The 14,351-nt window shown below is 38.6% G+C and overlaps 1 protein-coding gene across 3 annotated transcripts in view; it reads right to left on the reverse strand.

Annotated features, from left to right (window-relative positions):
* Positions 1–1,864: 1,864 nt before the first annotated feature.
* Positions 1,865–14,351, reverse strand: part of ZNF831 (zinc finger protein 831) — a 32,739-nt gene continuing 20,252 nt past the window's right edge. For all 3 annotated transcript variants that reach the window (XM_030533502.1, XM_030533503.1, XM_030533501.1), the window contains exons 4-6: positions 10,819–10,991; positions 6,254–6,423; positions 1,865–5,376 (exon numbers count right to left, since the gene is read on the reverse strand). In XM_030533502.1, the coding sequence (XP_030389362.1) occupies positions 4,525–5,376; positions 6,254–6,423; positions 10,819–10,991 (1,195 nt within the window). In that variant the 3' untranslated portion in view covers positions 1,865–4,524. The remainder of the gene's footprint in view (positions 5,377–6,253; positions 6,424–10,818; positions 10,992–14,351) is intronic.

The raw sequence follows: 14,351 nt of genomic DNA on the forward strand, positions 1-14,351 counted from the left end.
TTTTAAAAAATGAATATTTTAACTAGTGCTTGGTTATCTTTGAAGTGCAATTTTTCCCCCTGTAATACCTCTGTTATTTAAAAAAAAACCACCTGTTTCATTCTCTTCAGAATAAAACTGCAAGTGGCTGGCTGGCTCTGGCCAACTTTTCTATTTGTGTCGTTGATATGTAAACCAGCCATCTGGTTTACTCTGTATGCCATGTAAAGATGTGTATCATATTTTTCTCCCTATATATTCAGGAGCTTGCCATAACTTTGCAGAAGGATTCTGTCTGACTACTCTTTGTAAGGATATTGTCCCTGTCTAAGCTATTGTACTTCTCTGTCTTTTGGGCCTTAAATCAAGACAGCACTTCAGCAAGTAGTTAAAGTTAAGCACATGCTTAAATCCCTCTGAAGTAGATGGAAGTTCGACACGTGTTCCTCAGACGTTTTCCTGAACTGAGACCCTTTGACTAGAAACCCTTCAAGCCTTGATATTTGTTTTGAGTATAGTGCCAACCATACTGTCAACACTTGCTAATCATTACTATAATTATTTGTTAATCATTGCCTCTACAGGTGTAACCTTGAATTAGCACTAATTGGCTTTCTTTATATTCTCTTCAAGAGCAATGTCTAGTGTCAAATTCTCCTTTGTGACAGCACTGCAAGTTCACTGACAACAATGCAGTAAGTTACACCAGTGTCAATCAGACAAAAATACAGTTCCCTATATCTAATCAGTTTCCATTAAGTTCCTGATTAAGTCCTGAAGTAAATGATCACTACCATGTGAACCTTCTCATCTATGCAGAACGTTCACTGGGGATGGCTAGCTCAGTGGTTTGAGCACTGGCCTGCTAAGCCTAGGGTTATGAGTTCAATCCTTGAGGGGTTCATTTAGGAATCCAGGGCAAAAATCTGTCTGGGGATTGGTCCTGTTTTGAGCAGCAGATTGGACTAGATGACCTCCTGAGGTCCTTTCCAACCCTCATATTCTATTCTATGATTCAGTTTCACCCAACTATGTAAACTAAACAGCTATCACTGTAGTTTTCACCAGCAGACTGGTGGTGTTCAAAGGGAATATATGGTAACTGTGATATTCAAACAGCTTTCCTCAACCCTGTATTTGTCTGATTCAGCTTTCACCGCTACAGTAAGAAGGAGTAGCAAGAGGCTGGTGGTGCATGGGTCTTGGACAAAAAATACATTCTTAAGGAAAGGTGCTTCTCTGTGATAAATTATTTGATCTGTTGGAGCTGGTACTGCAGTTCAAGGATATTGTTGTCAATTGCTATCCTTGTACATGTTTTGCCATAACCTTCCCAGACTATAATAGCTTCTTTCCTTAAGGCATTCTTGTAAAACCTTGACTGGGCATTAAGAATGACTAGAAGGTCTCCATTCCTCTTACTTATCCGCTTACTTGGTTTATATGTACAGCAGAAATCCTATATGATCTGAGTCCTGAGCATACATTATAACCTGTCAGTTATTTAAATAATCTGTTTTAAGAGATAAATTCACTTTTGTCACTTCAGTGATATTTATGACTATTTTTAATACAGGATTCTGTTCCCAAATTCACTGCTGGTATAACTGGTTTAACTTTAGAGACTGGAAATTTACTCCTTTGGACAACACATTTTATGTTTAATCTAAAAATTCATGCAATCGTATTTTTCTTGATAGGTGAATAGAAAATTTTCCTGTTTTATATTTACTAGCAAAAGAAATTTGCAGTTGATCAGTTGTAAAACAATGTAAAAAAATACAGTACTTTTTTGTTCATTTAAAGTTAAGATTTTTCTGTACATTTTTTTAAATTTACATTTTTTTATACATTTTGTAAACTTTTGTATAAGTTTATAAAAACTGAAAGAATATAACATTTAGGAACTTACGTCACCATTCACATCTGCACATCCTAGAAAGATGTTTACTTCTACAAACATTAAACTTCAGCGTGTCATTTTTTTGCCCCTTCATTTTTATTTTGGCACTACCACACATTTACCGTTATTCTCTAGAGTGAATTTCCTCATTTCCAGTTGTATTTCTATTGTATAATTCAGGGAAAGATGTCACGGCAGAATGGCAAAGTTATACTGCATATGGTGGGTATCCCTGGATTACCTGACCTTCCCACATTCACCCCATGGTGCATTTGAATTTTTAAAAACCAAACCCTAATAACTACCACATTCTTAGTGTCATTGTGACCTTCAAGTTTAATTTTTATCAAAACAAAATAAGTTAAGAATATAAAGGAACAGATTTTTTAAAAAATATACAAATAAGTCAGTTGTATCATTCTTATCAACATTCAACAAACAAATAGTATTTTAGGTACTATATCTTGCATATTCAACAAAAATATGCAATTACAATATGCAACTTACAGGGCCAGCCAGTCCCCCAGTGTTCATACCTTTCATGCTTCTTAACTTCCCAAAACAGGAACTTCATATCCAGATTTGCTAGTCTTTAGTATAAACCTTCCTAGCTTAATACACTAATTGGCCATCTCATGTCCCTGTTCCATACATAGAAATCCCATTGAAATTAAGAGCAGGTTTGAATAAAGTTTATTTACAGAATGGGGCCCCACTAGTCTCTGACCTATAAGCTTAATGGGCATAATTCTGATTTCATTTACACTCCTGAAAATCAGGAACTAACTCTTCTAAAGTATATGGAATTAATGCTAGTGTTATAAAACCAGCATATAAGAAGTGAGATCAGAATAAGGTCCCAGGGTTTCACAGAAGTAAAAAGGGAAAATAGATAATGCTCATTTTTATTAAAGCAATACTTCCATTGTTTCATGAAATCATGATCCCAAATCCTGTAAGAACCCTACTGAAATCTGTCTGATTTTGGGAAAGAATATCGTAGTATTTTTATAAGGAATAAATAAAGATTTTGTAGGTTATTCTTTAATCTATGTCCTTTACTGCTGAAGAAGAAAAAATCCTGCTAACTCCACTAACCTTTTTCAACACAACAGCACTAGCATTTATAATTAGAAATCAGTATAACACTCTGATCATGATATCAATTTCCCTAACAGTAAAAATATATACCAACATAATTTGATGCTAAATAAAAAACTCTCTGCAGGCAAATTGGAACTATGGTCACTTTCATAATGCATATGAGTGCAAAGGGATGACAGAGCTTAGCATTTGGTTCCATTTATGTGTATCCACAGAAGGGTTGTCATTCTGGCACTTCATTCACTTCTTACAATATGCATATGTTTCTCTGACACACATAGATAGTACACTAGACCTATTTATGACCATGACCCACACAGGCTCACTTGTGCATGACTGCATGATTATTCATTCCTTAAAGTACATGCAGTTATGAATATCACATGAAAGTTAATCCATAAAATCCTGTATATGAATCCAAATTATACAAAAACTCATAGCAAAGTTAAGTATAAAATTTGACTCTAGTACAGCAGTGCAATGATTTCAGACTTTCTCTGTAAGTTTAAACTAGCTTTCTAGTGAATGGTAAGTGTATCTGGTATTTCACTGACTGAAGATGTTTTCACTTAAACAAAGTAAATTTTGGGTTTCAGAGCAGAAGTTGATTTACGTGACAATAGTGCTGCAAATGCCCTGATGCCAAACCCTAGAAAAAATCCATCTCATGTCAACTTTAACCTATTTGCAGGAGTTTGGAGGGAAAGGCAAAAGTTTTCATTTGGGCTAAACTTCAGAACAATAAAACAAAACATTGTAACTTGCTTTTAGAGCACAATCTGAAAAACAGAATCAGAGAAAATCTGTTAAAAATCTCATTACAGAGAAACATTGACATTACCTATTTACACCCCGATTTTTTCAAAGTAGAGCCAAAGAATAAAATATTTCAGTAGATCTCGGCAGAAAAGGCACAAAACACAAAGCAGGGCATGCTTGTGTCATTTTGTCACAAAGAAGCATTGACCATTGTACAACATGGAAAAAGTCAGTATTCGTGTGATATCTCACAATATCATAGATATCTGGGGGATACATACGTAACATATGTACATACATACATAACTTCCAGCAAAGCTGGAAATAATTACTAAAAAGGGGAGCAAAGGGAAAAAAATATACCTAGTGGTTTGTTACAATCTACACCTCAACTTATGCATTAAGGAGGCTGATTGCTGTTTTATCATTATTGGTAAACAAATACACTGCAGTGTGTTTTTAATACAGTCTCTGTGAGCTGGGGATTGTGGGTGTTATGTGGGATTGATGAGGCTTAGTGGAGTTGGGAACCACCTTGTGCATTTAAATATATAATTTAACTGCTTCCTTGCTGCATACAAAAGCATTAAAATATGTAAAAGAAGCCTGAGTCCTTTCAAAGAAGAACTGTTTTCTTAGACGAGAACTTTGCCTAAACTGTGCAGGAATGGCTATTCTGATGTTAAGGTGCTTCAAAAAGTAGATCAATGATCTGCAATTTCCATTTCGCTCTATAATGTACCATCATACATCCATCTGCCATGGCAGTGTCCTGTTTGCTATATTTCTATAACTAGCCTGTCTTCATCATCACTGCTTGTGTCATCGTATTCCACTCGGGTTTGTTTCCTTATCATCTCTAAACCTCTTTTTTTGTATGTTTTGGAAGGTGTTTCAGAGCTAGCTGTGGACTCTGTGGGACTGAAGGGAAATGAGGGCTCTTTAAAAGTATTAGTGCCAGTTTTATTAAGTCTTCCATGGCCATCTGATTGTAAGTAGGCTCCATTCTTGTCCATGCATCCATGAGGACTGTTATTAGAAGAGTTTATCCCCTGTATATTAGCTGTGCTAGGTAAGCTAGTATTTGTGATTGATGTCTCAGGAAGGGTGTTTACCTTTGATCCCAATAAAGCTGAACACACAGTTTTGGAACTAGGAGTAAGTTTCTCCTTCAGAGATGAGTATGAATTTCCTTCCATTGGATGTTCCTCCTTTCCTGAGGTCTGAACCAATGGGTATAATGCAGCAAAACTTTGACCCTGTGACTCTAAATTGAGTATATTTTTGTGGTCAGCTTTTGGCCATAAGGAAAAAGGAGCAGTAACCTCTGAACCCATACTCACATGCTGGCAGCATGTGCCTGTGCCTACTAAATCAAAAGGAAAAGACCAAAAAGAGGACTCCACAGGGTCAGAATGAGCATTTGGTGGTGGCTCCACTGGAAATGATTTCTGACGTATGAGAGGTTGAGTCACTAAACAGCAGATGTCCAGGTCATTGTTGGTTTGTTGCATGGCTGCTTTAGCTGGTGATGAACATGAGTATGTTACCATAGGTAATCCTGGAGTTGCATTAAGGTTCTGAATAAAGAGATTGCCTCTTGAGTGTTTCTCTACTGGTCTAGTAACATCCTGCAGCAGATAGGGTTTGGGGAGAGAGGATCGGGAAGGAAATGAATTTCAACTTATATTAAAAGTTTCAACCCAAAGCAATGTCATCCTTTGTAAGGAGAATGAAATAACAATTATGTTGACTATATCCACACGACTATAAGACTGTATATATCTGGTGTAACTCTGTTGAGATCAACTGAGTTACACCAGAAGGACCAAATATGGTCCTTCATCTCTACAATTGTGATTATATTTGCTTTCCTTTTTGTCATAACTCCAAGATAAAGTAGTCTGGGAGCTGACCCTCTTTGTGAGCAGCCAGTCAAGAAGAGCTCAGCCCCTAGTTGGTTCCTCCAGCACTTGCACGAGGAAATTGTCCCCTACACTTTCCAAAAACCTCCTGGATTGTCTATGCACCACTGTATTGCGTTCCCAGCAGATATCAGGGTGATTGAAGTCCCCTATGAGAACCAGGGCCTGTGATCTAGTAACCTCTGTTAGTTGCTGGAAGAAAGCAACTGAGGAGCATTTGAAGAATTAGATTCCTAAATATAACTAATTTTCATAAAAATGTTATTTTACAATAGTAATTTATACTAATATATTCAAAACTCATAGTAGCTGTGACAATGAGAGAAATACTATTTCAAGTTACGCTATTTTCACTGCAAAAACATTCTAAATTCAATGATTTTGAATGTTTTTGCAGCCACGTTACCTTACCATCTTTGCAGCATTTGTGAAAACACAAAATCCGAGAACCAAATAAATGGACAAAATTAAACTGCAGAAGCTTTCAAATAACAATAGGGTGAAACTAAAGTTTTCTAAAATCAGTATCATCTACTGTGTATTTAACAAATATTCATAGGTGAATTACAGGTAAAACACCTACTTTTCCATCCAGTTTGCCTTGTTGCGTGAAGCTGATTGAATGCCCAGCTGGTGAAAATATTCCTGAGTTATTTTTTTGATTCCTGTCTTCTTTCTTATGATTATTCCCTTTGGACGCTGGCTTGTCTGAGTTGGGGCAAGATAGCTCCTCTTGCTGGGGGAGATAATTATCTATTGGGGAAAAGAAGATGTAGAGAGATTTTTAAGGTTGATACAGTGCCCAATGAGTTTTCCATAAACCCTTTTTTTTTTCTTATCTGTGGACAGACTTTGACTTCTTAAATTGTTGTATCAAATTAATTCTGAACATGATTTATCCTAATGTACTTTAACCTCTGGATTCCTTGCAAACTGTGTTCTATATCAGCTGTGTTGAATGGTTGCTATCTGTAATCTGCTATTCAAGCTGAGTGACTTTTCATGAATATTCCTGTGTGAATACTACTTCAACCCTTCTTTTCAATTAACATTCTTGTGTGCAAAATTTTGTTGTACATATCTTCATGGGAAGCAACTTAAAGGTGGCATTCTCATGAATACCACTGAAACAAATTTGCAGTTTTGATTCCAATAAATGATCTTAAATACTTTTTTCTTCAGAATTTGCTTACCTTTCTATCCTTCATGTATCTTTATACAAAATTTTAAATGATAGAGGCCTGGATGGGCAATGAGGGAGAAGGGTAGAAGGGGATGTATTAATAAGAGAAAGGGAGTAGGAAAAGAAGTTAGGGAAGAAATGTTAATGAGATACAAAACTGCAAGTCAAGGGAATGGCCAGAAAGTATCTGAACTTCAAATTTCAGAATGGAAAAGGGACAGAACTAGAAGGACCTAGTACAGTTAAGCTGCTTTTCCACATTGCAGTGGCAAGTAGTATTTGCAATGTTGTTGTACCTCTATTGGTTACAGGCTGTCAGACAAACAAGCTGGGTGATCTTTTATTGGACCAACTTCTGTTGGTGAGAGACAGGATTTCAAGCTTACACAAAGCTCAGGTAGTACTGGCAGAATCCATCATAAGAAACAGCTCAGCTCTTGTATATTGCAACTATACCAGCTCATGTCTCCAAGATTACTGGCATTAAGTAGCTATCTAATTAGATAAATGAAGAGGATCAGGGAGAGGTTACACAAATAGTCAAAAAAGACAGCAAAAGATTCTTCTGTTGATTTGAATTCTGTGATGATTCGCCTTTTATTGCACTACACACCGCTGCTATGTGTTATTGCTGATCACAAAAGAGAGAACTCGGTAGAGCCGGCTGGAAGTTGGAATTCCTTCCTGCAAGAAGTTTCCAATTTTTGAAAAAATGTTTTGTCCCAAGTCGTGATGAAAACTCAAATTGAACGTTTTTCACAGAAAGGGATTTCTAGAAAAACTCAGTTTTGGGAAAAACAACAGTGTAATTTCTCAACTTGCTGGCAGCCTGCCTGGAAGGCTCTTGTAAACTTTGTTTTCAGAAAGTGAGCTTGACAAGAGCCTTCCAGGTGGGCTGCCAGAGAGGAAGAGAACTGGGGTGCTCAGCCCTGGCCTGGGGGGAGACCAGGAAGCTGAGCACAGAGCTCTCAGCCACTGGCAACGGCAAAAGCTGAGAGCTGGGGAGGCAGAGTCACAGTGCTCAGCCTCTGGCAGATTACCTGCAAGGCTCTTGTCAATTTCATTTTATGCCTGCAGGGAGAAAATGAAATTGACAAGACCTTGGAAGAAGATAGTGGGGGGGCCATCATTTTGGAGTTTTGAATCTGTGAAAATGGCATTTTCAGTTACAGAAAACACTTGAACTGTTCTATAAATTGGTGAAATAGTTGTGTCGTATTGGGTGGATTTACCCCAAGCTGTGGCCTCACAAGATCAAGCTAATGTTTGGTATCAGCCACTTAAAATCCACTTAGCTATTAATAATGTTACAATTAACAGCTATGCAACTCTTTTCATGGTCTTGTGATTAAAACACAGAGTAGGGAGTCAGAAGTTCTGCAGTGCATTCCTGGCTCTGCTGCTGCACTGTTAGATCTTGGTAAAGTCCCTTCACTTCTCTGCACCTCATCACCTTTTCCATCAATATAATGGTGATAATTGTACTTCACTACCTCACATGAGTATTATAGACCTAAATCTTAATATTTGCAAAGCACTATGATACCCCTGGTGGAAGGAACTCTAGAAGGACAATGTATTTATTTATTTATTTATTTATTTATCATTTATTTTCAAAGCCCTGTAGAAACTAATTAATCTTAATGAAAGTCTCTGTTCTCTAATTTTCATATGTTCTGCTCTTTTGATGCTCAGGGATGTGCCAACAGTCACATGCTTTTGTATATTTCACATCCATTGATCAGAACAGTTATTTAAAAGGAAGAAAACAAGGTTTTACTACAGATCGCTCTGTTTACCTACCAACGTAATCATACATCAATCTCATAAACTGCCCTGATTTCAGCACCATGGTCAACACTAATTTCCTATTACAAATGATACATACACCTACTTATCACAAATAATGGCCCAGATTTTCAGCCCTGTGAGCTATACTTAGATACGGATTTTGTGCCTGAACAAGATACCACCCAGGCAGTAGACCTACAAGGCACAATTCCTCCATGCCTCTTGTGCTGAGACTATAATTTTGCTTGGTCTTAGGCAAAGGTGCACATGGGAGATGCAGGCCTTTACCCCTTGCATGGCTGTGTAAGATGAGGGAACAGTCTAACCATGATTAGAGAGAGATTGGCTCATTAACAATAAGAGGATCTCTCTATGTTTACGTTCAGTTTCCATGTGCAACTTTTCTTGTATCAAAACCTTGTCTCTGCTTCCATTCTTTCTGTGTTCATAAATAGTATTTGACTTGTGAGGAATCATGCCCAGAATCTGCAGTGCGTTCACCCATAAAATTCAGCACAGAATGCCAGCAAATTTCTGGAGCCATCTCTTTACTTTAAAAACATATGTCACTTAAACCATAATGCAGAAGCTAATAAAACCTTTCAATCCATGTTTTTATTCATTTGAATAGGTACTACAAGGTTAAGTTATTCTGCAATACAATTACAGAATCTTTTAGCAGAAAAGCAGAAATGCTTAAAAATATTTTTATTGCAAAATATAACAGTGCAGCACAGCAAATAAGCTATAAATCTGCTGTGACAACAATTAGACATGACTCATAGACTCTAGGACTGGAAGGGACTTCGAGAGGTCATCGAGTCCAGTCCCCTGCCCTCATGGCAGGACCAAATACTGTCTAGACCATCCCTAATAGACATTTATCTAACATACTCTTAAATATCTCCAGAGATGGAGATTCCACAACTTCCCTAGGCAATCTATTCCAGTGTTTAACTACCCTGACAGTTAGGAACTTTTTCCTAACGTCCAACCTAAATCTCCCTTGCTGCAGTTTAAGCCCATTGCTTCTTGTTCTATCATTGGAGGCTAAGGTGAACAAGCTTTCTCCCTCCTCCTGATGACACCCTTTTAGATACCTGAAAACTGCTATCATGTCCCCTCTCAGTCTTCTCTTTTCCAAACTAAACAAACCCAATTCCTTCAGCCTTCCTTCATAGGTCATGTTCTCAAGACCTTTAATCATTCTTTTTGCTCTTCTCTGGACCAGTCTCTGAGTCTAATAACAGAATTAGTGATTTTTTTCTACCATATTTGAGTTGTACAGTTCCTCTGTCTCCTATATATCGATATATACAATTTTTATTTTATTTACAACTTGATAATTTAGAGTACTTTATTTACAGTTCACTGAGCCCAGATGTTGCTGGCAGCAGGGCTGGTGATTTAAGAGGTAGCACTTTTCTGAACCAATACTGAAGTTCTGAACCAGAATGCTGAGCTCCCAAAGGCCTCTTTTTCAGATCAAAAGTAAAATCAAGGTTCATATTATCACTAAACAGGTTGATGTGTTCCACTCCAGAAGTGGCTTCATTCAGGTTCTTTCTGTACCTTACAGTGTATTAAGAAACTGAATTATTAATTTTTGTCAAGCACTTCAAATGAACACTGACATAGAAGAACAAAGTTATTGTTAAGTTCATTTATTAATCCTTTGAACTATCATACATTCCTTTATTTCAGGAATAACAGAATAAAACTGACTGTTATAAATTATTGTAAAAATATAAACTTACTGTGTATTTGAGGATACCACTAACTCTTGTGCAGTCCACCCCATGAAGACTTGCAGACTACTTGGGCACTTCCATGAAGAATAGCTATATCTAGTGACTCAGAGATCAGATCTGTCTAATTAGTTGTTCCAATCATCAGGAGATGGGTGGCAGTGCAAGGACACCCATTGTCTACCACTGTACCTGTTCTATTGACACAGTATTTTTTTCCTAGGGCTGGCGCCAGGCTGGTTTATTACCATATAACATATTCTCCCAGTATCTAACCCTGCCAGCTTCGCTTACAAAGGCACATGCAGATGGGAATTTTTGTAGCCATATATGAAACATTATATGTACCAGATAAATTGGTTTATATTAAAAATTAATCAAAGAATATTACACACTTGCAAACATGAATAGGCGAGTTATCCTTACCTTGCAAATTTGATGCAGGAGAGTGGCATTTCTTGCATCGATTAAGGCTATTGTCTGTGTGGAGCAGCTGATGCTTTTTCAGAGACTCTAGTGTCCTGTTTGGAAGCCAGTGTTGCTTGCTCAGCCTGTTAGTTTTCAACTGAGTATATCCATGCATGTGGTTCCCTTTGGACCTGCATTGTAAAATATACCATTTTCAGTGAAAACACAAACAGGTATGTTGTAAGTAGTTGCTATTTAAAAGTAGCACCAGTAGTGTAATATCACAACTTCAGTGGAATTCCACTTGGGCTGAAACTGGTCTATAGAAGGTATGACTATAATGAAAAAAGGAAATGTTACTTTTATGTATGCCACAAAAAATTAGAGAGTCGTAGTAACAATGGGCAAAATCATGAAGTTCTTAGTTTTACTGGAGTTGGTGGAAGCTTTGGCTAAGTAGGACTATGTAAAAATTGAGTACAGACTTCAAAATTTGGTATATCAAGAGGAAAAGTTTGTGTACCCTGCAGGAAATCCACAGATTTTTGCAACCAGGCAAGATATCAAAACAAGATCATACCTCAAGGGCCAGGGTCACACAAGGACACCTTTACTTGTCTGCAAGTGGCCTCTGGCTCAATTTCTTATGTGCTACAGTTTGCTTATCACTACTAAAGAACATAAATATTTCAAGGACTTAAATCAAGGAGTCTGAGTTCTCCGGTTTTTGCTATAAAGTGACAAAAGCCTATTAGTTAAGTTTACCCATCAGAAGATGTCTCCTTGGGGATGCTGAGAAGAAATACTTGTCTAGCTTACAAAACATGACAGCACCTCACATCTGTGTGAGTTATAATGGGTGGGACTTTCAAATGTACCTTAGAAAGTTATTGAAAGTCAATAGGAGGTGTGGTCTTAAATCACTTAAGGTTTGTCTACACTCAGGGCCTGCGCTACCATTTAGGCAGCCTAGGCAATCGCCTAGGGCGCCAGAATAAATGGTAGGCGCCGTTTTGCCGGAGGGGGCGGCAGGCAGCTCCGGTGGAGCTGCCGCAGTGGTGCCTTGCGGAGGGTCCGCTAGTCTGCGGCTCCGGTGGAGCTGCCGCAGTCGTGCCTGCGGACAGTCGGCTGCTCGCGCGGCTCCGGTGGACCTGCTGCAGGCACGACTGCGGCAGCTCCACCGGAGCCATGGAGCACCGGACCCTCCGCAGGCACCACTGCAGCAGCTCAAACTCCTAGCGCTGGTCCTGTCTACACTGTAGTAAAACACCCAGGGCTGGCCCATCTCAACTGGCTCAGGCTGCTGGGCTATAAAATTGCACTGTAGATGTTTGGGCTCAGAAGAATCTCAGAGGCTGGGCTTGCGTGGGACTCAGGATCAAGAACAAGGCTTTGTGAGTGCCAAATTTTTAGCCAGCCCCTAGATTTACATGCACATTTCCATGTGTAAAAATGAACTTGCATTTGTGTGCCTGGTTTGGGCAGCTAGCTCCCTAAATATAAGATCCATGCATTCAAATGACTATCTGCCATGTAAAAGGAGGGCATTCCATTATTTTTTGAAAAATACGTGCACAGATTCAGAAGTCGGGGCAAAAAGTCTGGACCTAAAGGAATGTGACTAGACTATTTAGATGGCACAGGTCAGCTCTATCTCTATTTTTATTCTTCTTTCCTTGGCTGCAGCTTAAGCAAATATATGATCCCATTTTTGCTTGTCTCTAAGGCATTTGGCTCATTGAGCTGCTTTCTCTATGCTCAGCCTGTTTTTTGCTTAACAAGTGAAATCTTTTTTTCAGAATCACTGGGCCTCAGATGAGATAATTTGGCCCATGTATGACAGTCCCATATGGCTATCTGAAGGCAGATTTGGCTTAGACTACTGATTTACGGCCCAGTCCTGGAGATCTGAGGCAGGCAAAATTCCCATTGACTGAGTAGAGACTAAAGGTTTGAGGCCGTGTTTTCTAAATTGTTTTTAACATCTTATTTGAGAATTAAATACATTCTATATACATCAAAATAGCTAAAGAATTAGGTGATGGGAAAGAGAAATGAGAGAGAGAAAACACACAAAACTCAACTAATTCTTTCCAACCACCATGATCTAGCTAGTCCACAGTTTGTGGAACTATGGAGGCAGAAGAGAGCCACAGCTGCACTCTTGGCATAAATTCATTACACCGTTGTTTTATCTATCAGAAAAACAACATAACTTTTAGTTTCAATTCTGGTCTAAATTCATTCTTTTTTCTTTTTAATTCATCGATATAGAGACCTACTTCTTGTCACTTAAGAGGGTTAGTGGGTTTTTTTTAAATCCTTTCCTTTTTTTTACCATGTTACGATTGTTCAAGAGGCATGAACTAGGAAAAAAACATGTGAGACAATGTACGGTGCTACAGGAAAGCTTTGCTGCACTAATAATTCATTTCCTCTAAAACAGAAAAGTGTGTGATAAACAGGAACTGAAAACAGTCACATGAAAGTTTCTGAAAATGTGTATGGGGGGGCAGGGGATTGCCAAGAAAAGAAACGACAAGTAGAAAGAGGGCAGTTCAGCCCTGAGGGCCTGATCTTGTAATTCTGTTAAAGTCAATAGAGATTTTGCCTGTTTCAGGAGAGCGGAATTGAGCACTTTAAGCCCTGAGCTTTGTGTGGACAGACCGTTACTTATACATAGGGCCCACTAATTTTAATTCAGTGAGGTTTTCCACAGTTTTAGGTCTCTGCCTGCACAGAGCATATTACAAGACAGATACAGTCACATTAATGGCAGTAGTTTAGCTGAAAGCAAAGCTTGGTCATCAAACATACACTGACACAAATCAGGATGGGGACATGCATTCAAATTAGGTCCAGATTAGATGTGGCCCTACTGGGGAAAAATTAAGTTGGCCGCCTTTGCCTCAGAGCCTTTGACTCATTCCTCTCAAATAAGCATCAGTTAACACTACTGGAAAATCCTCATGCCTGCAATTTATACCTTCTTATATCCTTCTGTTGGATGCTCCTCCAGTTACTACCCTTTCATTACCCCTTCAATACATGTAAAACACCAGCAGACCCTGATTGTCAGCGGGTGGGATCGAACCTGGGACCTCCTCTGGAGCTTACTGCATGAACCTCTACTGCAGGAGCTAAAAGCCGGCTGGCAGTTAACTAAGGCTGTAGGGCAAACTCATTAATCTCTCTCTCTCTAAGTGGTCTCTGTGCCACTAGATGAGACAGAACGCCGCACCGAAGAGGTGTGTGGGTTACATGTTACATCTATTCAGATTCATTGATGCTGGCTTGTCGTTTTACTGAGGTGTCACTATCATCACTTCTGATTATGTCTCACTGTCTTTATAGTGTTCACCACCCAATTTATCCAGGATAGTCTTATTCTTCATGGGCAAATTTAAATTTAGTGCAAGCGGGCACTGAAGTTTTTGGAGCTGTACCAACTTACTCTAGAGTTAAATTTGTCTCCCAGTCACCAACCCAGGCTTCCTTAGCACAGCAGCAAATCTTGTTCTAAATGCTGTGTAAAAAGATCTTTTCTTGAT

This window comes from Gopherus evgoodei, chromosome 14, assembly GCF_007399415.2.
Source record: "Gopherus evgoodei ecotype Sinaloan lineage chromosome 14, rGopEvg1_v1.p, whole genome shotgun sequence".
Lineage (NCBI taxonomy): Eukaryota > Metazoa > Chordata > Testudines > Testudinidae > Gopherus > Gopherus evgoodei.